The following is a 27,300-nucleotide window of genomic DNA, read 5'->3' as shown; positions in this document are numbered from 1 at the left end:
ACTGGGACCATAGAGTGTTCGCAAGTGCGACTGGTTTTATGAAGTAGCATGCAATTTGCGTTGTTGTAGAATAGTGAGTCACGTGATTCGAGATCATTGGCGCTTCGTGGTGGGTGTCAAGTTACACGAAAGTTAAAAAGACAGCACTTCCTAAACGTCACGCGTCAAATGTTATATTTTACTGCAGCGTGATTAAGCTTAGAGTACAAGCTCTGTGGAATCGATGCAAAGTGTTATGTCTAACTGAATTTTATGGCGTCGACTACTTTCTGTTCGTGAATGTAGTTCGTGTCACGATGTTGCCTTAGTTTTATTTTGATGGTATGGAAGATTTGCTTCCGGTAGAATCCCCGGAAACTCCACTTGGCTTGACGCTGGTTTGAGGCCTTCTGTGTTTTCAACGAAAGAACCGAGAAGAAAAATGGCGTCGATTGGCGACCCGGAGCGGGACACCGGCTATTCACTTTAAGCATTGCGCCCAAAATTGGGTCCGTGCGCTGGTGGGAACTTCGCGGCAACTTTTGCATGACCCGTTCGTGTTTCCTTTCCTAGTTTTTCTTTGTCGTGCGTGGCCTCTCGCGGCTCCGCGATTGAAGCGGAACAGAAGAGGCGCTCTCCGACAATGAGGGGTAGAAGAGGAAGGCCGCCTAAACTAGCAGCGGGGATGCGGGAAGGCTCACCCGGGCCAACCCGCGGCTCTCGGAGTGGAAGGGGCAGAGGGATGCGAGGACGGGGACGGGGCAGAGGACGGGGTCGTGGACGCGGCTTAACCGACACCGCTTGTGTCACCGGTTCCGCTGAGGTGGACACAGAAATATCAGGCCGAGAGAACTTTAATTTGTCCCGGGGCCGCAAGAAAGTTGGAGCCGCCACCTCTGAGGTGAGCGCGGCATCGCGGGGCAGAGGAAGCAGAGGGAGAGGCAGGGGGTCGAGAGGCGGCCGCGGGAGTAGAGGCGGAGTGAGGCGGCCTCCGACCAAGGTGGTGTACGACGACAACAGCGACGAGGAGGACGACAATTTAAGCTACCGCTCGGAGGAAGATGAACTCTTAAACGACAACCCTTCGTCGGATCTTGAAGAAGAAGAAGAGGCCTTTGGAAACGACTCGGACTATCTGGAGGAACTACCAGATGATGATGATGCCAGCTACTGCACGGAGAGTAGTACAAGGAGCCAAGGCTCGCACGGGAGCACCCCAGGTACGCGTCCTTCTGCAAATGCACGGCATGAGACTTGTCTCTCTTGGAGTGCATTTTATTTTGAGCTCTAAATACAAAGCAAGGCGCATTGTCCAAAATGGAGCTTGCACAGAGAAACGGGCCTTTGTTTACCGTGTGCTCTGCTGTCCGCCACTTTGCAAAGAAATGCCCCACGCTACAGTCGACTCGCGTGGTTTAGGTACTTTAGTCTGATCCTGCACATTCGTCCTGTCTGAGAGAAATTACGTTTTTTCCCCCACCCTAAAACATTTTTTTTTACCGTAATTTTGCAGCGCGTTCTACGTACAAATTATATTTCATTCATTAGGTTTCTACACTCGCCCTCACGTAATCATAGCTGTAATACAACTTGATAAAACATATTTGCATCTTCAATTGTTAAGTATAAAACTTTTTTTCATATTTAGCTATATTAAATGCCTCAATTATAGCTCAGTTAAGGATTCGTTGCGGCAATTATACATAGGATTTCAAAATGATAATCTCATAAGAAGGCACGCAGTTCAGCTACGTGTCCTGCAGCTAGCTCCCGAATTAGTTTGACAGTTCTTTGTTTTGAAGAGAGGCGCCCTTTTTCCCCCGACTTGTTGCAGACGCCAGCCCATTCATTATTACGTCGTTACGGTAGCAACCACTCGAGTAGTAATCAGGTAGGCAAACTTTAATCTATGGAGGTTTTGTTCAGGTAACCATTTTGTCCATGCAATGATTTGGGACAATTCAAGATAATATAAAGTTCAACTTTTGAACTTCTTATGTAGTTTCATAAGGTCTGCCTATTGCTCTAATTGTTGAATTTCGATCTTTTCAGTAAGAAATGTTCTTCTCATTGCTGGCTTTCCAGGTCGACGAAGGAGTCGAGTGGCGCAACCGCAGTCTCCCATCTTCGAGGCACAAGACATTCCCCCATTGGAGCTTCCCAAGTCCTCCGAGGACCTCTTGGTTCCTACCTCACAGCTCCTCAACGTATCCGCCGTGTACGAGGTTCTCCGCAACTTTGGCACTGTGCTGCGGCTCTCCCCTTTCCGTTTTGAGGATTTTTGCGCGGCGGTTGCCAGCCAGGAGCAGTGCACGCTCCTGGCAGAGACTCACATTGCCCTGCTTAAGGCTATACTCAGAGAGGAGGACACCTCCAACACCACCTTCGGGCCTGCCGACGTGAAGGATTCTGTCAATTCCACACTTTATTTTGTGGACGGTATGACCTGGCCGGAGGTTTTACGGGCATACTGTGAGAGTGACCCGGAATATCGACACATTCTCCCTTTCCAGGAAGGAGAGGATTATCCGTTTGAACCCTTGGAGAGCAAAATCAAAGTTCTTCAGTTTCTAGTGGACCAGTTCCTGGCGACCAACATCGCCAGGGAAGAGCTCATGTCAGAAGGTGTGGTAGCCTACGACGACCACTGCCGAGTTTGCCACCGCCTGGGCGACCTGCTGTGCTGCGAAACCTGTGCGGCCGTTTACCATCTGGAGTGTGTGAAGCCGCCACTGCAGGAAGTGCCGGAGGACGAGTGGCAATGCGAGGTTTGCGTCGCGCACAAGGTGCCCGGTGTGGCTGACTGCATACCCGAAATACAGAAAACCAGACCCTTCCTTCGCCAGCTGCCGGTCGGATATGACCGGCACAGTCGCAAATACTGGTTCTTGAACCGCCGCATCGTCGTGTAAGTCCGTATATTTACCTCGAATGTCGAAATGTATTTCTTCGCAGGATTGCACACAACAAATTAATTTCAATCTGTCTGGAGAAATGTGGAACCCTTTTTTTAAGGAGCCAGATGATGATTCGCCAATGTGTCAATCTGCCATAGCAACAACTACTTTTGAGGGTGACTTAGTCAATGTCAATTTTCTGGGCCTTAAGTATCGGTGATTGATATCAACAACCTCCACATTACCTGATGCCTTAAAATTAGACCCGTATTAGCCCAATACCTGGTATTGATACCGGTCCATCCCTAACAAGCTGCACAGTGGGTTAGTGGTTAGCACGTCTCTATCACAGTTCTGGGGTTTGATTTATAATTAGCATTCATGCTGATGTAAATAAGTGTAGCGCCATTGTAGTTTTTACATGTGTTGATTCAATGTGCATTAGTTGAAAAAAATGATTACTTGTACTAATTAGTGGAATTTGTAACTCTTGAGTTGAACATCTTCAAATTTTGTGGGACTGCTGGTGCAATTTGTTCTGCAACTGCTTACGATATTGTTGTAGCCCACCAAAGCGCATACGTTGCTTAATTGACCAAAGACTTTTTTGTCTTCAGATTAGAGGTCACATTGTTATTTTGATCATGTTCAATTTGTGTATTTGTAACAGTGGCCGGTTTTAAATTTAAATATAGTCCTCTATCTTTTTTTTTTTTAAATTGCATCACTGCAACATAAAAACAATAGAATGCTATAAGCATGCATTTCTAGTTTCTAATTGTTCTCTTTTGGCAAGGAGGCTAGCAAAGATATTTGACCTAAAATGCATTATGACTGCAGCCTACAAATTTTATCAAGAGTATGATAGTCGATATAGTTGGCTGGTTCTGATTTTAAGGGAGATCTTGCGCTCATCCATCCTTATAGCCAGCAGGATAGCACCTTGACATTAAACAGACACAGATGGTGTGTGTGTTGGCACCACAGCAGCCAAGGGCCTGCTTCATAAATCATTGGATGATTGGGTACGGATCACCTGAGTAATACAACATTTACGGCCCGGCAGCTCAACTTTTTACCATAGTTTCTTTCTCTTTCCTCACGCTCATCTTTTGCTCGGAGCTGCTCAGCAAAGTGGCTTCCAGCAAGTGCAGCATTGCCTGGCTTCAACCCCGGGGGCTGTGTGCACATGCAGATAACTTACACAGAAAATGTTCGGTCAATTTGGGCACAGGCGTAGTGTGTGAGTAGAGATTACCACTGTGACATAAGGCATTCTGGATCATGTTAAGAAGAGGTTTGCTGAAATGGGTATTGTGTAATCTTCATCTCGTCTTTATTCAGTAAAGGTGAAGACCAACAAGAATACCCATGTCAAGGCAGATGTATTTTAGCCGAGGCTACAGTTGATCTGAATTTGGAACACTTTAAAAGAGAAAGTTGATGTTGACTGCTGTTTGCAGTTCGCACCCATTACCCTCAGGCGGATTCATTAATAATCATTGCATACAGCAACCACACACAGCTTATTTTTTTCTGCATGTTTCTCCCAATTGAACCCGACCACACCTCTTTCTAATGTGTCATATCTCCCCATGTCATTCCAAAAATAATCCCCTGTGTGTCCTCCTTTTATCCCCTTTAGCGAGGAAGATGGCGAGCAGGAAAATAAATCAATCTGGTATTACAGCACCAAGGTAAAGACAGCTATTTCTCCTTGCAAATGTCTGCTCTTCAATTATTCAATCATATGAAAGAATGGTCACTGCCTTGCGTGCTTCAAAAATCTCAAGTGTCTTTCTCCCTCTCTGTTCGCGCCAGGTCCAGCTAGGTGAGCTCATCGAGCGCTTGGATAAGGATCACTGGGAAGCCGACCTCTATGCTGCCCTCGAAGAAATTCGGGACGAGGTTCACACACACATGGACATCACGGAGGAACTCACCAACAAAGCTCGAGGCAACAACAGGTCTTTCCTCAATGTTGCCAATGGTAATGAGCTCCATCTTTTTTATTTCTTTAGCAGACTTATGATTTATTAGTTTTTTAATTTTATTTACTTGTTTCAATTAGCTGAATTGATGCTTTGCTGATCAGCCAATATCATGCAATGACTGTTGAGTTTCTCACTCTTTCATCCAGAGGAGATCCTGGAGCGTTTGCGAGCCAAGAAGGAGGAAGAGCTAGAAGAGGTGAAAAGGCAGGCGGCCGAGGAGGCCCTTAAAGCTCGTCTGGAGCAGGAGAAGGATGATATCGATGTGGAGAAAGATGATAACGGAGACGGCAAGCTGATTGACGCTGAAGGACAACAACTTGTCAGCGTCAGTGATGAGACCACCAAAGAGGAGGACAACGAGACCAAGGAAGAGGCAGTGGAAGAGAAAAACAATGTCAAAAATGAAGGTAATTATTCCCCAAGGGATTATGTCTCAGAGTTCTGTGGAAAAACATTTCCAAATGTTAAATTAAAAGTAACATCAAAAACATTGAACAAATTTTATCAATTTCAACTGCTTTCACTTCATCAATTAATTGATGGATTCATCAATTACTATAATAATCGTTGGTTTTAGCACTGATTAGCTGTTCCGACTCGAGCCAATAGATCGTAGTCTGAATGCAGCGGAGCTCTGCCTGCTAATCCAGGTCTCAATTCCCCGTTTGCCCTGCGGGACATGAATAAGTAGACACAGACTGTTGTTGTGGTTTTCTCTGTGGATCCTACTTGTTCCTTGTTTAGCTGCAACATTCACAAACGCATCCTTTAAAGGACGTAACATTGTATAACACTGGAATTAGACTGAAAAGAATTTGTCCGGTGCGATGCGGGAATACAAAAATATATAAGATAAATGTGTTATTTTCAGGAATGAAGAAATTAACATGTTAAAATCTCAGCTGTTTTAATAATAAATACTGTGTTCATGTGAATTATGGTATGGAATCATATTACAAAAATGCTACATTCATTTTAGGATTATGTAATAACCATCGCCTCTGTTTTGGTCTGTAAATATGGACTGCTTGCATGAGCTCCAAGTGGCCGACAGAGGGAGCCACAACCTTAACTCTGTATTGTGGCCACCGCTCCACCTGTCCTTTTACTGTGCAGTCATGGCAATCAAGGCTGGCTTGTTTATATTGCTTCAGTCAAAACAAGCGTTATCAAAACAACTCCTTCACTCCATGTGTGTGTGTGTTTTATTCTTTTGCAGCAGAACACCCATCGTCAGACTGTGTTGCTGTTAGTGGCGATGATGTCCCAAGTTTGAGCCATCCCAACCAGGTGATTGAGGACAACAGTAATAGCAGCATGGTCCCACCCAGGGGCCCTGAACCTCCAGATCTGGCTGACAAGTCCTCCCAGTCATCCCTGTCAAGCTTTGAAGACACAGGTCAGACACAATAACATTTCAGTGCTTTTCTAATATGCTTTCTGGAGAATGTCATTGTATATTAGAGGTTTTACAAACTCGGGGGGGATTCGATGTAAATTGCTTGCTCTTTGTGTCTTTGACTAAAACTCATGCTGTGTTTGTAGGAGATGGTAAAGATTCCACCAACAGTGAGTGTCTTGGTAGTAAGAAATCATCTGCAACTCGTATGGTGACCCGCCTGAGGAACCCAGAGAGCAAGTTGAGCCAGATGAAGAGCCAACAGGTTGCTGCTGCCCTTCATGAAGCCAACAGAGGCTTCAAGGAGGGAAAAGAGGTGAGGCATGTATGATAATGAATCGAATATTTTTAGAATGAATTATTCTATGGATTAATTAAATGATCTGAGACAAATTTATTTTTGCATTAAATTATGTTGCAATTTTTTTTTCCCAATAATTATTAATACTTGAGCAAAATCAAAGAAACAACAACCAATCTTGACTTGGTTTGGTAATCTGACATTAGCAAATAGAGCCCTCGGGCACTGTGATGTCATTTTCAAACGCCTGCAGAAGCAACTATGTGGTTATGAGCATGCTGTGTCGATGTTTCTTTTAATATGTCAAACTTTTTACTCACCTGAAAATACGTCTTGCTCCCTCTATAGATTCTAGTTGTGAATGCACAAGGTGATGTCACCCGTGTTAGTACACGCAGCAAGGACGTGGTGATGAAGGGGACGCTTTGCCAATACTTCAAACTCGGTCAGGAGGGCAAATATCGAGTCTATCATAACCAGTACAGCACAAACACCCTGGCCCTCAATAAGCACCAGCACAGAGAGGCAAGTACCACACGGCTGTACTCACAGAACACAACTTGGACGTTGCCATAGCTTCTCTGATGGTTTCAATATACCTTCACTAGGATCACGACAAAAGGCGGCATCTCTCCCACAAGTTCTGCATGACTCCAGCAGGGGAATTCAAATGGAACGGGTCCATTCACGGTTCTAAACTTATCACCATCTCTACAATAAGGCTCACCATCATTCAGCTGGAGAACAATGTTCCGTCTCCATTCATGCACCATAACTGGGCCTCACACAGGTATGGATCCGAGCAAAACAGCTATCGTGTACATGTATGTACAGATTGTTCTCTTGAAGCTGATGCCAGCTTACGTTTATTGAGAAAAAAAAAATCAATAATGTAAAGAAAAGTGTTTAGAAATGTTTTCTTTTGTAGGACCAACTGGATCAAAGCGGTACAAATGTGCAGTAAGGCCAGAGAGTTTGCCCTGGCTCTCGCCATCATGGAGTGTGCCATCAAGCCTGTGGCAACCATGCCAGTCTGGAAGGACTCACTTGGTCACACCAGGTACTCATAGCAGACTATCACCATTTTGTTATGTGTGCATGTCTTGCACAGAATAGATTGAACTATTCTCTGAGAAAAGTGTATTGTTATCGGCACATCTGATTGGGCGAAGACCTTAAAGGGTAATGTAATGAATGGACCTTTGTCCGCACTGATATCATTTCATATAAAGTGTAGCACTTTACAGTTTCAATTACAATCAAAACACCAAAGATTTCCTGCAGTTACAAGCATTGATATGTTGAACCAAGCATTCAGTGCATGAACAAAGGAAGTGTGTAGTCAGTCGGACATTCATTTCAGCAAGCAGCGGTGATCCTAACCAGATCACATCAAAAGGCCCACCCTAGCCGCAGAAAAATAATATTTAGACTGCAGGTCCACTACTAGTACCACCCACTTATGCCTCTCCGTGACCACTGCGTGAACACAACACCCCTTTTAAAGAAGCCAACATTTCAGAGTTGGAATCGGAAAATGTGTGTTTGAACAATCCAGCACCAAATTGAGATAGGTAATGCCACAACTACTGAAAGGTGTTTCTAATATTTTGCCCAGTTACTCAAAATATTTAGAAGAATACTCTTTGATATACAGCCATAAAACGTTTTTTTCCCTTCAAATAGTTGCCACTCATCCACTTAAAAAAGACTTCCCGCTACAGTAATCATCTTAGTATATAGACTCACATGTTCACAGTCATTAACAGTAAATAGCCTTTTATGTGCTTGCCATGACATTGTTTACGTGTAACCATTGAAGTCTCCTGCGCGTATATTTTTAACCTCAGTAAATTGTCTGAAGGCTTCTATTAATCACTGGATTGGGTAGGCTTCAAACACATGCATGTTATAATATTTAAGATTTTTTATATAGTCATTACATGTACATTTATTTTCTTTTTTTAGGTTAAACCGGATGACTTCCATGGAGCGTGAGGAAAAAGAGAAAATAAAGAAAAGGGAGAGGAAGCTGGAGGAAGAGGAGACAATGCAACAGGCTACCTGGGTCAAATACACTTTTCCAATTAAACACCAGGTAGGTAACATTTATTGGAACCTGAGTGGATGTTTTACCATTTTGTTTTATTTGTTGTGTTGGAGCTAATATTTTGTCTTGGACTTGATTTGCATGCTCAATATAATTACTTCAACTGTGAACCCTTATTTTTTAAATGGTGGCGTATGTACATTCTTGTGTCCTTTGTGACCATCACTGATAGTTGAGCTCTAATAGGAGCCGTGCCCTCAGCAGTTGGTGGTCAGCAACCAAACATTCCTTTTCCCGCTCTCCCGCTGTCTTTGTATACACATTCCACACATTTTTTTACTTTCTCCCATATAACCTCACTGTTGACTCTTCTGTGACACTTTGTACTCCTTTTCATTCCCGCTCTTTCTGTCCTCCTTGAAGGTGTGGAAACAGAAAGGTGAGGAGTATCGTGTTACTGGCTACGGTGGCTGGAGTTGGATAAGCAAGACCTATGTCCAAAGGTTTCTCCCAAGACTTCCTGGCAACACCAATGCGAACTACCGAAAAGAACTTGAAGGTCTGGGGGCGGGGGGGGAGTCACGCATGCATTCATATTTTATTAAAATGTGAGATAATCAATTTGGTTGAGAACAGCTTCAATGTATGGTCTTTTTTTCCTCTTCCAAAGATGCTAAACTTGGCTTAAAATGCACTCTTTTGGACTTGAGTCGACGACCCAGTGTCCATCCACCTGAAGCTCAGGGAGTCTCCAGCTTGAGCAGTGATCCAGCAGCTACAGAGTCATCTCCACCCTCGAAACCTGCCCAGGATATTCAGCCGCTAGATGAAGTCATGGAGTCTTATGAGAAGATGGAAGAGGAAAAAGACGAAGCTGTGTGTGAAACAGAAACATCTGAAAAAATGCCTGTTGACAACTCGGAATCCAAGATGGAGTTGGAGGTTACTAAACTGAAAGCAGATGATAAGACAAGTAAGGACGTAACAATTACAGTATTGTAAAAAATGTCTTCTTGCCATCTATATTTCAATACCATTGCTTTTTTTAACTAATGGTGTAACAGAACGTGTTGGACCAATAGGCACTATTGTTTGAAAGAAGCGGTCTAAGATAGTCCCTTCTTTTTTCCTCTAGTGTCCAGTATCAAGGAAGAGCCTGTGAAGGAGGAGCTTGCAGATGACCCTTTTCGTCCTTTTAACTACGACGTGGTGGATGTCAGTAAGGGCTTCCTCACCCGCATCGCATACAAGAAGAAGGTCAAGTCTTCCAAACTTGACAGCCTGCTAGAGCGACGAGTGAAGCAGCATGCAATTGAAGAGAAATTGAAGCAACATGTGTCTGCATCAAAACCCAAGACCACCCCACCTCTTTCACCCTCCTCCTCAACACCACCACCACTGGGCACTCCTGTACGACCGCGGTCGCCGCTTAAGCCCCAGGCTCTGGCTCAGGCACAGCTCAAAGCTGTGAAAGAGGAGAAAAAAATTTGCGCATTTCAAACTTGTGGATCTGCAGATGTTGAAAGAGTTAAAGGTGATGGTCAGGCCGTCGTCTCTAAAACAACAGAAGACGTAAGTGGTCGCCTTTCTCCTGTTCCTAATTCAACACCCAAAGACAGTTGCTGTTCAGGTGCTGAAAGAGATTCGTCTTCACCACAAAACCAAGCCATCATGTTGTCCCAGGAATTGAAGGTTGAGTCCATTGAAAGGACTACGGGGCCAAAAGATTGCTCTTCAGAGCAACAAACAGACAGTTTAGACACTACCAACGGCAGGCTTATCGAAAATATAGGGTCTGAGGAACCCAACGCGGACTCAAGTAGTAAAAAGGACTCGGTAAGGACGCTTATAAAAGCTGCCGAGAAAATAAGTAGTGAGAATACGTCACAGCAAATTCCGGAGACAATAAGCTCAGTGGAGCTAGCCACTGAGACAAATGGTATAGGGCCTGAGGAAAACCAGGAAAATATCAAAGATGCTGAAGACCCCACTTCTCCTGTTTCAGTTGATCCTCTCCCTCATATAAACGGTAAGGATGGTTTAGAGAGTGATGTCGGGTTGAGTAACTCCCTGGTAAGTCCAAATAATGGCGTTCTGACTAACAATACCAAGGTGAACAGCATTGGTCAAGTAGAAGACGAAGGTATTTCACAGAAAATTAACACCGAACAAAAACTTTTGGTTAATGGAGATTTGACTCCTATGAACAAAAGCATACATGCTGTAGAAAAGGAGCCGACCCCTGCAGAAACATTTGAGCGCAACGTAACGACACCACATCAGGATTACAATCCGCCTCTGAAGATATCAAAGCTGGGAAACAGCATGGATCCATTTCAGGCTTGTTCTCCAAGCTCTCTGCAGCACAGCTTAAAATATACCCCCGTAGTCAAGATCATTAGAATGGCACCCTCACCTATACCTTCAGCAGAAGAGTCGAGTTTAAGTGATGAGTTTGCAGAGAACAGTGAGCGAGAGACAGCGACGCCATTGAAGACTGAGGTAACAACCACCGCAGTGGTTTCCAGAGAGGCTGCAACAGCAGCCATGACAACAGAAAGTGCCGTTTCCACCCTCACTTCCATGACCAAAACAACCGTGACCAAAATCTCTTCCTCCAGTCCGTCAGAAGACAGCCAGAGTGACATAATGGCACAGCAAAAGGACAAAACCATTTCGGGCAGTAAATCAACAGCCAGTGGCGTAACTTCAGACATATTCCAGGAAGACTCGACCAGAGGCCGAGTACGCCTCCGCAAATTCTCCCGCACAAAGAAAGTGCGCTCGGACACGGCGCTTCCTTCTTATCGCAAGTTTGTCACCAAGAGCAACCGCAAGAGCATTTTTGTGTTGCCGCATGACAACTTGAAGGTCCTGGCAAGGCGCGGGGGATTCCGCGAGGTCGCTGTCTTTAACTACAACGCCAAGCCGGCTCAGGATATTTGGCCGTATCCTTCCCCCAGACCCACATTTGGCATCACTTGGAGGTAAGTCATTTTTCTCTCTGTCTCTCTCACACTGGGAACGTTTCATTTTACCCTTTGACATAGAGGACAAAATAAATATAAATAAATTTATAAATAAATAACTCTTATTCGCTGGAAAAAGTGTAATTTGTAAAATAAAAAAATCAAGTCAAATCTTTATTTTCCAAGTTGAGTAATAGTTTTTAAAGCATTCCATATATAGTATTTCAGTTTCATAAAAAAAAAAAATCAAGAGTGGGAATTGCTGTTAACTTTATATCAAAATGTAGTTATAAACTTTTTTAAGGCTTTTGTTTCCATTTTTTGTCTGAGTCACTTGTGCAAGTTTTGACTTATGCATTTGCAGTGACATTTTGCTGTATAATTGGAGAGTGATTCTAACTAAAGTGCAATCTTTGCACAGTGTTTGTTCTAATGCTCAACTTTGCATACATACGCAGGTATCGCTTGCAAACAGTGGACACTTTGGCTGGTGTGAGTCTGATGCTCAGACTGCTCTGGGCCTGTTTGAGATGGGACGACATGGCCGTCAAGCCGTCTGCAGCCGTCGGTACTACACGAACAGGTAGACTCGCTGACCTCAGCCCCACCCATAAAGGATTCTTTCTCAGAGCACTCAAACATTATGATGTGTTTCTATGATATTACTCTTATTTTGAGTTTTTCATCTAGATTTTTACCATTGCTGGAAACCCACAAATAAGGTTTGTTTGTGTGTATGCATCAAGTTGTGATATATCCTGCGTTCCTACGTTGAGACATAAGACAGAACGAAATACAAAAATCCATCTCCTGTGGCTGGCACAGGTGTTATGTTGGAGAACATTTGCTCCATTTTTCGGGCTCTCCTCCTCATCGTCATACCAACGCAGCCCTATCCCCACTCATTACCACAGAGACGTCAGACACAGAAATCACCACCACAGAGATCATCAAACGGCGCGACGTGGGACCCTACGGCATACGCTCGGAGTACTGCATCCGCAAAATTATCTGCCCCCTGGGAGCACCCGAGACCCCAAAAGGTTAATACAGTATGCGCTTTTATCCCAGTCAATCGTCGTTGACTAATTTGAGATACAAGAAACTGGTTTATTTACAGAATTAATCAACTTGTGCGGTGTCCACCATTATAGAAACCCACACGCCACAGAGGAAAGGGCTGCGCTCCAGTGCCTTGCGTCCCAAGAAACCCGAGCCTCCCAAGCAGACGGGCCCCGTAGTGATCGAGACTTGGGTTGCTGAGGAGGAGCTCGACCTCTGGGAGATCAGAGCTTTCTCGGAGAGGTCAGAATAAAAAGGAGTGCTTTGATTCCATTGTGTCAGTGGTGTAATAAATGCTGTCAAATTACCAAATCATCACAAATGTTGATCCTCTCTTTTACCTAGGGTTGAAAAAGAGAAAGCTCAGGCAGCTGAACAAGCCAAGGTGAGGGATAATATCAACGTTATTGTATCCCACTGAGCAGACCCAAGAGATTTATTGCAATCATTCATTCTCTTGAGCTAACCTCATTATAGGCACCGTTTTTTTTTTTTTTCGCTAGGAGTTTCACATTGATTTTAATCAGATGTTCTTGTCATATATGACCATATATTAATTGTGCTTTCAGAAACGGCAGGAGCAGAAACCAGGCTCGGTCACGGTCACTCCAACAGGAACTCCAGCAACACCTGCCGTGACGCCTAAGGTCATGGTAGCTTCACTGTCAGGCCAGGGAACTCCCAGCGCCAAGGTGGTGCTGTCCTCAAAGATGGGCACGCCTGTCAAATACCAGCAGACTAAGAACTTCCAGCAGTCGTTTGCCTCGTGGATTAAACAGAGTCAAAACTCACCAGGTACTGCAATTAAATCATTCAAAACTTTGAATTCAGTCGAAAGTGACAGAACAGTGTGCTTGTTAAACTGAGAAAGCTTGACGTTATCATTATCATGAATGTTAACAATGTGGTCATTTTAGCTTTAACTACTCGTGAGTGAAGTCATTACAATATGATTTTTTTTTTTTTTTTTTTTTTATGTCTGCTTGGACAGAGACCACAGTGACCACGACTGGTGGGCACACGTTTCAGATTACAGGAACCACAGTGGGTGGGAAAGTAGTGACCACCAAGTTGCCTCTTCCAGCCAACAGCAAGCTTATCACAGTCAACATGGCAACGTCACAAGGAGGTACACCGGCTTTTATTACCTCACACCTAAGAGGCAGATGAGGGGGCCAAAAGTGATTTTTTTTTTATTGCACAATCCAAAGGTTTATTGCACAATCTAAAGGTCTCTATACACCTTTGCACACCAGCACCATTGTAGTGTCCCCACCACCTTACTTTGGTATGGCTCATCTTCTTGTCTGTTTGGGTATTGGCAGAATAGTGATATAATGGAACTTGGCTATTTTCGTTCGATTATTTAGGGACGGAACACCCGTTAAGTCTGGGTCTTTGAATCTAAATTAGAATTTGGCTCAACTTTTTTGTTGTTTTCAACTTTAGGTAATATCAGGCTGTTGTGTTGTTGGATGGTTATTTGCCGATTGATGAATTTGTGCTCATTAAAAAGGAGCAGCAACTAATTGTTGCAATATCCAATTCTCATATTTGTTGCACAATGTTATCCAAGTAAAACATGCAAATGACAAATTTCCACACTCTCAAAGCAAGACCAGTTGTAGAGGTTCAAAGTGGATGTATTTTTAACAACTATATTAGAAACCAGTGTAGATAAAACACTTCAGTCTTCATGCAAAAAAAATGAAAGTAATTTTCTTACCTTTTTGGAGAAACCTTAATTTCAGGTGGCGTGTGACCATTTAATGGACATGTCTATTTATCCAGCATGACTGCGGAGCGCCCTGTTTGTTTTGGAATGGCTTAAGGAAGTTAGGCAGGAAAACAAGTTTACCCTGAGGCCTAGTTCCCAGACAGGTAACTCTCTATTGCGGGATTTCAGTTTTCTTGTTCCCCCAACCCCCCACCCCCTTCAACTTTTCGAATAAAAGTCTACCGCTTCACTCTTCTGAGCCCCGACTCATCAAGCGCCTCAAACAACCAGTCCATAGAAATCTGTGTTTGATGTCTGTGACCAGAGGAGAGACTTGCAACCAGATTTAAGCTCCCTGTTTGAAGAGGGAAACTCTTGATGTAAAGGTTTACCTGACTGGTTGTGGTTAAACGTGTGCACGAACACACACACACACAGCAGGATCTGAGGAAAACCGAGAATGTTACTCATATGATTTCTGTTTGAGCCATCAGCGTCACGTGTGCTCGCACGACAAATATGAAACGCTCCCTCTGTCGGGCGAAGGTTGTGAATAATTTATGAAGGAGCTCAAGATATGTTGGGGGAAACCCAAGTAAGCTTTCAGCAAGACTTTGAAGATTTTGTTGACCTACTCCACCAATATTTACCATTGCTGTGATCAAACGTTGGCCATCCTGCAAAGAGAGAAGCCCACAAATAATACATTGAGCCATGTCAATGCACAACTTGTCACTTGTAGCATGCAAGCCGCTGGCTGCTTCATAGTATTGTATTGCAAAGGGGATATTTAGACTGTGAACATTTCCTAGTCATGTGCTAAGTAGCAGAAAATGGGGTGCCGTGGAGGACTGAAGGGTTCCTGATTTAATTTCTTTCATAAGCATAGTGGCAGCTGAATAAGACAATTAATATGTGCTAAGTGCCATCGTGTCACAAATGTTTTCCTTCCACTTTATTTGTTCTTTACATGTAGCGTTTCTGTAATTTGCTGCTCTCTTTTGAGTTGCACACCCTCTGATTTTTTGTGTCTTATCTTTTTCTACGCCTCCAAAATCAGGTACTGTGCAACAGAAGGTGTTGGGTATCATCCCTTCCGGTACTACGGGTGGTGCTCAGACGTTTATCAAATTGCCTCGCACTACCCCTGTGAACATCAGGCCCAATATCCCAGGCACCCAACAACCGGTACACCATGCTTCACTTTCAGAATTAATAGTGTCGCTATTAATGTGCATTAAAAAGTGCAACAATGGCTTACACTTATTGGTATTTCATGCAGATTTTGTTCCCTCCATTTTTGTGGAACCTGTCTGTGTCATTGTTTTACTTGTCGGTAAATATTTATTTTCTTCCTGGTGAGCAGATCCGGCCTGGAATGACAACAATTCGGACACCAATCCAGCAAGGTGGACCTATGGGAAAAACAATCCTCAGAACACCGCTTGTGGTCCAGCAAGGTCATTGGCTGTTTGAAGCTTGTCTATGTGTTAAAATATCTGTAACTTAACATTGTTTTATTTGCAATGCAGAAACTAAACATGCCACTTGTTTGTTTTTAGGTCAGGCTGGCCAACAAGTGGTAAGTCAGATCTTACAAGGCCAGACAGTGTCAACTCCAGTTTCTGGAGCCAGCCCTGTTGCCACAGTTACTGGCCAGAGCCCAGCCTCCCCCGCTACGACTGGAACGACATCTGGCCAGGTTAAACTCACCATCTCACAGATAGCTCAACTAACACAGGTTAGTGAGCGTTGCTCATTACATGATACTAAAGTCATTCAAATCATAGACTTGAATACCATTTATTACTCACTGTTACTGAGAATTCTGACGTTAAAGATTACATATTGCCAGCTGTATGGTGGCTGCAAAAGCTTGCAAGCTGATGTTAATCATCAGGACAGTGTGATTGTGATTAAAATATGATTTAGTCTTCACACTGTGCCTCTGCTCTGCCTCCTTACAGAAGCAGCAGGCTGGCTCAGGTGTTGGTGGCTCGCACCAGGGTCTCACAGTGATGATTCAAGGTCAAGGTCAGACTAACGGCCAGCTTCAGGTCATACCTCATGGAGTCACGGTCATTCCCGGTCCCGGCCAGCAGCTCATGCAGGCGACTCTGCCCAACGGCCAAATGCAGCGCTTCTTATTCACCCCTCCATCTGCAGTGGCTACACCTGCGCCGAGCACAGGTATGACCGGAAACACACTTGGATTGTCATTTTGGTTTCTCACACTCTCTTTGATCCACTCCTCGAAAATCTTCACAGGAACCACACCGTCTTGCCAGTCTAACTCTGACTCCACAAAAACGCCAGCCCAGCCTGCTCAACAGGCAGCTGCCCCAGTGCAGCCAGGGACGGCTCCTCTGGCTCCCACTAGCACCCCGTCTGCGTCCACCCCACAAGGCCAGTTACCCCCACAGACGCAGGCCCACATGCCCATTCAATCTCCCACCTCGCTGCAGGTGACGACACAGGGAGGAACTGCCCAGGTGCAATTGCAGCAAACCCCGCAAATCATCATGTCTGGACTGCAGCAGCAGGTGCAGGTACGATTACAAACAGGTTGTTATTACAAACTTCCGCCATTCCCAATGAAGAACCTCAAGATTTTCACAGTATGTGTGAGTTCAACAGAGACAGATGAACGATGACATTGTTATGCTTAATTAATCCCAAAGGGAAATTAAACTTTCTCTTTCATGGTTGCGTGTGGTCAGAGCCTTACCTTCTCACTATTTTGTTCCATTTGTGTTTCTTTTCTGTGGATGCTCTAGGTGTTGGCCCAGCTGCAAGGTCAGCAAAGTGGCACATCTTTACCACAGCACTTTAAACTGCAGCTTCCTGTTCAGATACAGCAGGCCGGCCACACCTCTACTCAAGGAGGACAGGTAGCACAAGCAACCTGCTAAATCCAAAATCTTTGCATGTTGAATATGGGGGAAATATTTTGCATGAGAAAAAATGTAAAAAAATCCTTGCTTTTTTCCTGTTGTACTGGCACAATAATTAAAACCCTTGTTACTTATGTTGTATTGAATTCAGCCTGTTGAGTTTCATATCTCACAATTTTGGCCCCCTGCAGATTGGGAACGTTGTGACCATCCAGGCCGCTTCCGTACAGGAGCAGCTGCAGAGGATCCAGCAGCTCCGAGAGCAGCAACAACAAAAGAAGAAACAAGCTGCAGAAGCCAAGAAAGAGCAAGCTCTCAACTCTGTCAGCCAGAAGGACATCATTCAGAAACAGGTGTGGGCTCAGGAAGGCATCACAACCGGGGCCGGAAGAAATTTAACTCATAAATCAAGGTGCCACCGAATAGCTATGTTCTTCCATATTGATGCCACAGGTTGTCTTTCTTTCTTAGGTTGTGATGAAGCAGAACGCTGTCATCGAATATCTGAAACAGAAGAAGACTCTGACACCTGAGGAGAGAGAAGAGAATCAGAGGTTAGCTGTGTGTTTGTGTGTGTGTGCATGCGTATGAGTAGTATCCCTTCCTCTCTTGATCAGATAGATCAACAGCGTGTTGAGAGATACTGCAGAACATGGGAAAGTTTAGGTGTGGAACCACGAACAGCTGCAAGGCCGGCCTCCATTTAACCCAATAAATGTTGACACAACCATCAGTTCAATAATGAGTTTCAGTTGGAGACCTCACATGGCCCCTCCAGATCTAAATATTTCATGTGGATGAGATTGCTAACTCATCTTTCTTACTTCAAATCTATTAGCAGGTAGGACTTAAAAATGAGCTGGAATGCCAAGTAATGTTAAGATATCCTCCACACCTTCCTGTCTTCTAAGTTGACGTTGCAGATAGATGATGCCCTGACCGTTCGCTGACTCTGACACGCACGTGTTTGTGTCAACACTGTGCCCATTCACACAGACCCGAAACACCAAAGCCAGACTAGCGTGACTTTGACCCGGCAGCTCCGTTGGCAGTCTGTCTCTGCTTATTTTCCATCCATTTTGCCGTGCTGCCTCCTTTTGCTTTTCCTGCAAAACATATTTTTAATCACTTCAGGTCACACGCACACTTTATTTCAAATTCTTGAGCTGTGCTGTTTGTTTTGCTCATTTTCGTAAATCTTCAATGCATTTTACACTAAGATGTTTTAATCAACAATGTTAGGAGCGCCGATAATAATGTTTTATTAGGGATCAGACACAATTTTCACTTGTTTTCCTTCACTGCACTTATTACAATTTTATAGACAAATGATACTATTTATAGTCACTGAGGAGAGGTGGGGGGCATGAAATATTTTCTCAACAGAAAATAATTGAGAAGCACTGAACTAGCCCCAAGCTCGTCATTAGTCAAAAGATGTTTCCTTTTCCCCATTATACACAAAACTGATTTGTTCAATAATGTGGAACAACATGTTTAAGTAGTTTGCTGTAATGAGGCTTGTAGCTGGGAAACTTTCTCTGAAATTGCTGTCAGTGATGTAAAGAGATGACAAAAGCTAATTTATTTGTCTTGAAACATATGGATATGTTCGTGTCCCGCTTGCCTACACGGACGGACGGGCCTTGTTCATGCCACCTTTGCAGCGTGCACATCGTCTGCAATTCCTGGCCTGTCTTTGACCCTGTCAGCCACGGCTGCGTTTGTGTGCCGTTCACACAAATGCTCAGCCAACAAGGCGCTGTGTTGCTCACTTGAACCAACAATTTTCTCCCCTAGCCGCGAATGTTGGCAGACACAAGTGAACATACAAATGACGCAGCCATAAATGATCCACATTTACTGTAAAATCAATCAATTTTTAATGCAATAATTTGAGAGCTTATCTGTTTTTCTTCGTGAAAGAAAGGCAACACAAATCAATGAACCTTGAAAACTTTCATTCCTGTCTCCTATGTTTGCATAAGCAGTGAAGCTGTCTGTTTCTCAGTATGTCCCTCAACTCCACTCCCCTACTAGTCAAATCCAAATAAACACAGGAGAGCTGACAACTAACATCAATATGATGATCGGCACCGTTTTAAAACATTCAAGCTTGTAGAACTTGTCCATCTCATTAGAAGTATTCTGTATTATTTGTACTATTATTATTATTTATTTTTTTAAAGAAATGGTTACCACAACCGTGTGAATTGAATCATTTTAGTTCAGAGACAAAACTTAACTTTCATCAAACCTCTCCCATGTGTAGTTTTCATCAATAGGGGTGAGCATAACAAATGAATTAATTCATCATTGATAATTTGTTAAATCACGTTGAGGAAATTCAAATAATTGATAGCACTTTGTGGTTACGGCCAGCAGAAGTGCTGTTGATATCGTTTCAATTTTTGTGGTTCAAAGAAGAAGAGCATATGCTATTTCATTGGTTATTTCATTCTGAGCAACAGTCATGCTAGTCAACGCTATAGTTCTATCCTCTTCTGTCTGCTGTTTTCTATGTAGGTATACTCCATCAAGGAATTTTTGAAGATATATATTTTTTAAACTTTCCTTTTTAATCTGTTGTGTGTTTTTGTACAGAATGATTGTATGCAATCAGGTCATGAAGTCACTCCTGGATCGCATAGACAAAGATGAAAGGCAAGAAGCCAAAAGGAAGAAGAAGGAAGAGATGGTGGCATCCAAGAAGAGGTTGGCAAATGCCAACAAGCTCGCATCGCTTCTTTACCGCCACAAAGAGATGCTGAAGAATGATATCTTGAAGAAACGAGCGCTTCTTGATCAAGAGCTCCATCTAGAAGCCCAGGTATACGGCGGTCCTGGGAAGTGTCCGTTTGATCAAAGACTTCCTGGTTAATAGATTATATTTGTAATATTTTTGCTCCTCAGGAGGAGCTAAAGAAGGACTTGTGGAGGATGCGGAAGGAGAAGGAGAGAGCGGCGGCGCAGAAAGCTGCCCAGGCTGCTGCCGCCGCCGCCGCCTCTCACAGCCACCACTCTCAAGTCCGTGCGCACAACATAACCACTCAACCACACCACGCCACCACCGTTACCCCCATACACAAAAGGAAACGTGATGAGGACAGGGAGTGTGCCACATCAGCTAAGTCCAAGAAGAAAAAGATGATCTCCACCACCAGCAGCACCAAGGACACCAAGAAGGACACCAAACTCTACTGTATCTGCAAGACGCCCTATGATGAGACCAAGTATGAGAGCCTCGCTTATTAATGTGTGCAGAAGTCACAGATTTGCATTACAAAAAAAAGCACCTTGTCCGATGCAAAAATAAAAGCGGCTTTAAGTATTCATACAGTGATAATCAACTTCATCCTTGTGAAGGTTCTACATCGGCTGCGACCTGTGTACCAACTGGTATCACGGCGACTGTGTCGGAATAACGGAGACAGTTGCCAAGGATATGGACGACTACATCTGTTTGGAGTGTAAGCAGGGCCGGAAGAGCACCAAAGAGGAGCTCTATTGCATCTGTCAGACACCGTACGATGAATCGCAGTGAGTACTGTCCCCAGTTCATCAAAGCGTGAGACTCTAGGAGTACACTGTGTCCTTTGTTTTGAAAAAAAAAAAAAACATCATAATGACTTGCTTTTCTCCTCCCCCCTCTCAGGTTCTACATTGGTTGCGACCGGTGTCAGAACTGGTACCACGGTCGCTGTGTAGGCATCCTGCAGAGCGAAGCCAACCACATAGACGAATACGTGTGCCCGCAGTGCCAGTCGACCGAGGACGCCATGACGGTCCTCACGCCGCTCACTGATAAAGACTATGAGGGACTGCGGAGAGTCCTGCGCTCCTTAACGGTCAGTGAGACGCGAGCTGAAATAGCCACACACACATACCACCAAAATGCTAACAAGCTCATGTCTTAACAATGAAGACGGGTTTACATGGAGGTTATTGCTTGTGCTTGGAAAATGTGTCTCTTCACTTGCAGACTTAAAGTGGTGGTGTAAATTACAGTTTTGTTTTATTAATGATTTCAACATATTGTCCCTTTATCCTTATGGTACTGAGCAGCCGAAAGAGATTTTTTTTTTTTTTGGGTGGTTAAGGCGTGTACAGTACATTATTACACAATAAAAAAAAAAGATTAACCTCTCCTTTAAGTCTTTACACATAAGTGTTCACATATTGTTACAGCAGTGGAATGAAAGAGCCACATGCCGCTGTGGAGTAACACAAAGTGCCAAATCTTTTGGCTGAACTTAGTAAAGGGATCAGCTTTTGGAGTAAAAGTTAACTCGCGTCACGTTAATATTATACAGAGGTTGGTTATTCTCCATGGAGCATAACTCTTGTTAGTATAAGTTGCATTGTCATTAAGGGCCCAAACACCCACCATCGTTGCCCCTCCTGAGTGCAACAGCAACCAAGCAAAAGCCTTCTGTGTCCAACTTATCTTATAGCTCGCCACGAGTTGGATGACTGCCTTCTCTCAGACCTTTTTTTTTTTTTTTTTTTCCCCCTTGCATCTTTCCTCCTCTCATCCTGTCTCTCCAACAGTCCTCATGTCCTCTCGAGGGGCACATCAATGTTGACCTCTATGCTCTAGATGTCACTTTCACAGACATATTTAACATTTCTTGAATGTCTTTCTCCTCAACTCTGGGTCTTCCCGCCCTCTGCAGGCACACAAAATGGCGTGGCCATTCCTAGAGCCGGTGGACACAAGCGACGCCCCTGACTACTATAAAGTTATCAAGGAACCAATGGGTAAGTTTGTGTCCATGCGTCTTGAGTGAGTCAGGATCTTTACCGTTGGAAAATTGTAATCCCTATTTGTTCATCTACCAGCTTTCAAGATTTCCCCTAAAACTTGAAATGTTTGTTTATTAACCAAAATACATATCAGTGACCATCTCTATAAATGTTGACTTTTTTCGAAGCATTCCAGCCAGAGACTACCAGTACCACCCTGCACGAAGAAAAATCATTTTGTCAAATAACATGGTGATGCCAGAGAACGCTTTTTGCTTTTGCCACCCAGAAGAAAGTGTGATGTCATGGAGAATTGTCTTTTATTTATGGCCTGGAACCGATGTTCATGAAAAAGAAATATTTACTGTAATTACGACTTTACTGCTGTGTTAGTGGTTAGGTTAACGATGTACCAACTTGCATATAAATTTGGATTGCGTTGCCGCTGTAGGACTGGAACAGTGATTAACTGAGGACCCCTTGTTGTATTCGTCTTTAGCATCCCACGGTGAGGTGGCTTTGCTAAAAGCCAACGACTCTTTACTCAAGGTCGAAATTGTCAGCCTGATACGGCTGTCCACTTGTTTTCATTCACTAGCTGCTTTATAGCCTTTTGGAAATGACACACAGTCTGACCAGCTCAAACATTCAGACCTCTAGCTGCCCGGAGGCCTACAGAGAGAGGAAGCCCTCCATCTCAGATCAAACCAGCCATGTAAATGTAGACTTGCGTCAACGGGGTCTTTTTGAACGTTTACACAAACAAACCGTTAATGAGCTGAACTGGTTCTGCCAGGCTCCCGGTGGAAAAGAGACTGCCCTCCCACACACACTTTGCTCTTGTAAGTCCACCCACCACAAGAAAAAGACCCTGTTGATTTTGGGGAGGGGGGAGAACATTTGGCCGGTGGGGCTGAAGTTTAGGAGGTTTTTTCGTGAAATCTGATGATGAGGAAGAAGGAGGTTCTTTGATATTTGCTGTAAGTCGCACAGGCCTGAATTCCTGGATGGGTGGGTAAGAGGTTGAGGAGGTTACCGTGTCTGAAGTGCTAGAGGCACAGCCCCGCTGCTGTTTCACCCATCGACATGTTATATATGAAGCCAATTAGCACGCTTCCTTTTTATAAACTATCCCCATCACGAAGTCTTTTCAGCATCCAGAAATCACGTTGCAAATACCCTGAGGTCATGTCTTTTCAATGCTGGTTTCTCAGATCTTTCCACCATGGAGGAGAGGTTACAGAAGCGCAAGTACGTCAGGCTAACGGAGTTTGTGGCAGACATGACCAAAATCTTTGACAACTGCCGCTACTACAACCCCAGCGACTCGCCCTTCTACCAGTGTGCCGAGGTTTTGGAGAGCTTCTTCGTCCAGAAGCTCAAAGGCTTCAAAGCTAGCAGGTAAGAAGGCAACAAGCGACTCTGCCAGACAGAGAAAGAAAATATCACCCATCTGTGGCTGGCCTTGTTATCCTCATGGCTCAGTAAAGGTTGGAAAACACTGCTTTTAAACAGCAATGTTCTTCAGCCGCATGTATTTACTCCTTCCATTGTCTCTGTCTCTCTCTGTCTCTCTTGCAGATTGTGATGTCAAACTCCTGGGTGCCAGGGTCACTCTTAAAAAAAAAAACAGACAAAATTTGCAATTGCTGTTTTTTTTTCACTGGTATAAAACAGCAACAAAAAGACAAAACCTTCATATAACCCAATCCTACATTTGGGGAATGGCAGCCATGTTGGTAACGCAAAGCAAGAGCAGTTGTATTTGATGATAAAACAGATGACGGCTATTTTTAAGTTGGATACAAACTTCAAATGTCTCTCCTCATAATTTCAAAGTTATTTATATGTTTAATTTGTTCAGGCCCCAACACACTGCCATATGACATTTGACCTCATTTCTTAGCCAACAGATCATTTTGGCTCTGTTCTTCCGTAAAATAATTCTAGGCCCTGTAAAGGTAGCTTGAAAAATGTGTGTAGTTTTGTCCTTCTAAAGGCGATTGTAGTTGCTTCCCACACTGTTTCACCAACATGGCTGCTCGGTCTGCATCAAAATGTCTGACCCACTGGCATCCAATACATCTTTTTGTATTTTCCCTAGTAAATATTTTTGTCATATTGTAAAGCTTTTAATAATAAAAAAAAAAAATGATACCACCAACTGTTTTTCCTTCTCTTTGCCGTCTCTGTAGGTCTCATAACAACAAACTACAATCAGCTGCCTCTTAGTGCCCTCTTTAAAAAAAAAAAAAAACTTACGAAAATAAAAGTAGGATACGGATGACCGTTTGATTGATTAAACCTTCCAAGCTCCAAGTTGTGCTGCGTCTCATGACCCAAGGTCACTTCCAGATGAAAAGGGAAAGGAAGTTGAGCCATCTGAGGTGACAGCTGGACTCTGTGACTGAGATTTTCCCCCTCAGACCAGTGTGGGCAAGCGGAAACATCCAGATGCCAAAGAAGTGAACCAGCAGTACCGTATAGGTTCTCTTTGCTTGCAGAAATGGTAATTCTATCAGGTATTGTGTTCTGATTAGAATCTCAAAGGGGTACAAAATGTGCAGCACTTTGTTCATTATTCCAGACTATTGTCAAATGTGATATTCTTACCCAATGACTAACTAGCAACCAGTCAGGAGTGTACCCCACCTTTCGTCCCAAGTCGACTGGGATAGTCTTCAGAGAAATAATGAATGTTAGCCAAAGCGACACACTTCACCTTACGATGAAATGTCGTTTGGAAATTATTGTATTTTTAACAAAAAGAAAAAAAGTTGAAATGAACGTTCATAAAACTGATAAAAAATGCTCGCTGTCCAATGGAAAGCATGAACAGGTACCTCAACAGTTTAGAATATCAGGCCATTTGAAAATGTGAAACGCATATACGTTTGTTCATGACAGATATTTCGAGATTAGTTTTCATAATTTTGATGGTTATTGCTTTTGAAAACTTAAAATTTTGAATAATTATATTACGTACATATACAAAATGACTTAATAAATTAGCTGGGAGGTGTTAAAAGTGTATGTATTTGAGTTTACTTTTTTGCATTGGAGGATTGATGGACGTGAACTAATTCTCATTGGTTGAGACACTGATTTCTCCAAATTGTGTGTGTAAGAGAAAATAATTTTGCACCAATCTAAAGGATGATGCATAAAATAGACACTAACTACAAAGTATAGTGTATCGAAGTGAACACTTAGGTGTGACATTTTATCAAAATGGGTAAAAAGTAATGAAATTATAAATTTCTCTAACATTTTTTTTATAATATCCTATTAGGGGATTGCCACCTAAAAGATTTTTGTTCAACAAATGAAAAAAAAAAGGTAATTTTGCTAGCGAGCAAAGAATTTAAATTTTTCGCCAGTTTACTGTGTATTAGCTTTTGTGCAAAATCCTTCTAAATTCTAATTAAAGAAAGCTCAACCTGTAGCATTTCGCTAAAGTAGCATCCTTTTTGAAGGAGCGTTACCATTCTGCCACTCACTGTCCTGCCGCATGGTCCGCACACCAAAATCCCCGCTTAGTGCAGGCTTCATAATCCACGTGGCCCGGAGTACATTGTTTAGTTTTCTAATTTTGGAATGCCCCTGAGCAGCATCTTAATGGGCATATGAGAGTTAATAGTTCACATTTTTGTCTCCCAGTGTTCATGTCCATCAGATAATCCCATCCGTGAATGTGTTTTGACGAAATTCCCCGGAGTCGTCACATGCTCCGACATTCCCGTCAATATTTTCTCTGTAGGATTAGCATCATTGCACTTAACTGTTTTAGGAAAACAAACTTCCTCACGAGTAATTTGGGGGGGGGGGGGGTGTCAATTTGTTGTGACTCACCCACAGGTCATGCCTTTCCACCCACTGCCTCCATCACTTCCCAAAAACTTCACAGGAAGTTGGGGGGAAACTATACGAACCTTGGGAGACGGTTCCCCACGTACATGTACTGTAAATGCATCCCAGGAAAGTTGTGTCCATTCTTTCTATCATCCGCTTCCTGTTACATACTTTCCCTGAGGTCAGCTCGCATGTGTCTCTCAACTCTCGCTCAAAGCACTCCCAATAATTGGATGGTTGACATTTCCTCTCATCAGCTCAATTACGCTGCGGTCTGTGGCTGCATTTGAGGGAAGAAAACAACGAGCTGGGACTCAGTAGGCTTTCTAACATAGGGGTTTGTTACACAAAATAGTCTAGCTGCATTTCTAAGGTATTTTAAGCTTGTCTTAGCTGAACTGGGCGAGCACTCGTATGACAAAGAAAAAAAAAAAATCAATCTTCCACTCTTTACTGCTGTCCAATTCTGTAGAGTGTAAACTTTTGGACTTACTATAGTACAAATTTGACATTTTTCACACTTTGAACCAGCAACTATAAGCCCACTTGTATATTTGAAATATATTTCCTCTTTAATTGAAGTAAACTCGACTGTTTATTTGTGGAGTTGCCCTTCATATTGAAAGTGGTAGAATGAAAGTGGTCATTCTTGTAAAGAATTATTTTTTGTAAGGAAGCAACCGATCCGGCACAATATCTTGTATTGACATTGCATTTCATTATTTATTCAAAGCGACAAATGATTCAGATTTTTTTTTTAAATAATGTTTAAAGAAATGTAACTGTAGAGGGAAAATGAACTCTATGTTTTTAACTACTAAAATGAGTCTTTTTTTTTTTTTTTACTTAACACAATTACAATGTAGATAATAAAGAACTGTTTCTGACACCTGCTTTATATGGTGTTTCATTGAACCATCTAAGAAAACTTTTGGGAGTAGTATTGGCAGAGTGGGCCCAGGACATAGCCTTGGGGTATACCACTACACATGAAAATACACTATTTATTTTGGTGGGAAAACGGGGTTAATATTTTTTTACTCCAACCCCTTGCCCTAAACAAGATGTTCCTTGACATGAACCTAGACAGCACAGCTAGGCGTTATCAATCATTAGCATTGATCTGCTCACACCAACGCTCCTTTCATCCCATGGTGACCTTTGATTTTCACAGCACTCTGCTCCTCCATCCATCCGTCAAAGTGCCAAATAAAGGCTGGAGTGTATGCTGAGACATGACCACCAGCTCAGCATGGTTTCAGCCCCCTAGCAAACACATACTTCCTCCATGTGGCACCTCCCCCTCACTTGTTGTCCACTACATCCTCTGATGAGGAATGTCCTCCTACTGCGATGGTGGCCAAAATGTGCAGCGGGCTCCAGTTTCCTGCCCCCCACCACCAACCCTCCAGCGCTGATCCCAGATAGATGCTTCTTCCA

The 27,300-nt window shown here is 43.3% G+C and overlaps 1 protein-coding gene across 4 annotated transcripts; it reads left to right on the top strand.

The window, feature by feature from the left end:
• Positions 1 to 358: 358 nt before the first annotated feature.
• LOC125968528 (nucleosome-remodeling factor subunit BPTF) lies at positions 359 to 26,754 on the top strand. 4 transcript variants are annotated; one of them, XM_049719689.2, is made up of 35 exons: positions 359 to 1,199; positions 2,065 to 2,887; positions 4,522 to 4,573; positions 4,698 to 4,866; positions 5,017 to 5,277; positions 6,093 to 6,269; positions 6,416 to 6,585; positions 6,919 to 7,095; positions 7,179 to 7,360; positions 7,499 to 7,630; positions 8,539 to 8,668; positions 9,044 to 9,179; positions 9,291 to 9,593; positions 9,756 to 11,607; positions 12,048 to 12,172; positions 12,504 to 12,632; positions 12,744 to 12,894; positions 12,997 to 13,036; positions 13,221 to 13,446; positions 13,643 to 13,780; positions 15,429 to 15,556; positions 15,735 to 15,828; positions 15,931 to 16,109; positions 16,336 to 16,558; positions 16,637 to 16,917; positions 17,146 to 17,259; positions 17,454 to 17,615; positions 17,734 to 17,816; positions 19,867 to 20,092; positions 20,176 to 20,495; positions 20,629 to 20,802; positions 20,918 to 21,110; positions 21,939 to 22,023; positions 23,223 to 23,409; positions 24,204 to 26,754. In XM_049719689.2, the coding sequence occupies exons 1-35, from the start codon at positions 623 to 625 to the stop codon at positions 24,238 to 24,240; spliced, it is 8,436 nt and encodes a 2,811-aa protein (XP_049575646.1). In that variant the 5' UTR covers positions 359 to 622; the 3' UTR covers positions 24,241 to 26,754. The 4 variants fall into 4 exon arrangements, with proteins under 4 accessions (XP_049575646.1, XP_049575648.1, XP_049575645.1 ...); XM_049719691.2 differs by having other exon boundaries at positions 6,090 to 6,269; positions 15,931 to 16,070; XM_049719688.2 differs by having other exon boundaries at positions 6,090 to 6,269.
• Positions 26,755 to 27,300: the final 546 nt, after the last annotated feature.

This window comes from Syngnathus scovelli, chromosome 5 (genome assembly GCF_024217435.2).
Source record: "Syngnathus scovelli strain Florida chromosome 5, RoL_Ssco_1.2, whole genome shotgun sequence".
NCBI classification, from domain to species: domain Eukaryota; kingdom Metazoa; phylum Chordata; class Actinopteri; order Syngnathiformes; family Syngnathidae; genus Syngnathus; species Syngnathus scovelli.
This window is presented reverse-complemented; position numbering and strand designations above follow the sequence as displayed.

Coding starts and splice junctions, on each gene's coding strand:
- LOC125968528 (XM_049719688.2), top strand. CDS start 623: ATGAGGGGTAGAAGAGGAAGGCCGCCTAAACTAGCAGCGGGGATGCGG. Junction 1,200..2,064: donor CTCGCACGGGAGCACCCCAG/GTACGCGTCCTT, acceptor CTGGCTTTCCAG/GTCGACGAAGGAGTCGAGTG. Junction 20,496..20,628: donor ACGCCCTATGATGAGACCAA/GTATGAGAGCCT, acceptor ATCCTTGTGAAG/GTTCTACATCGGCTGCGACC.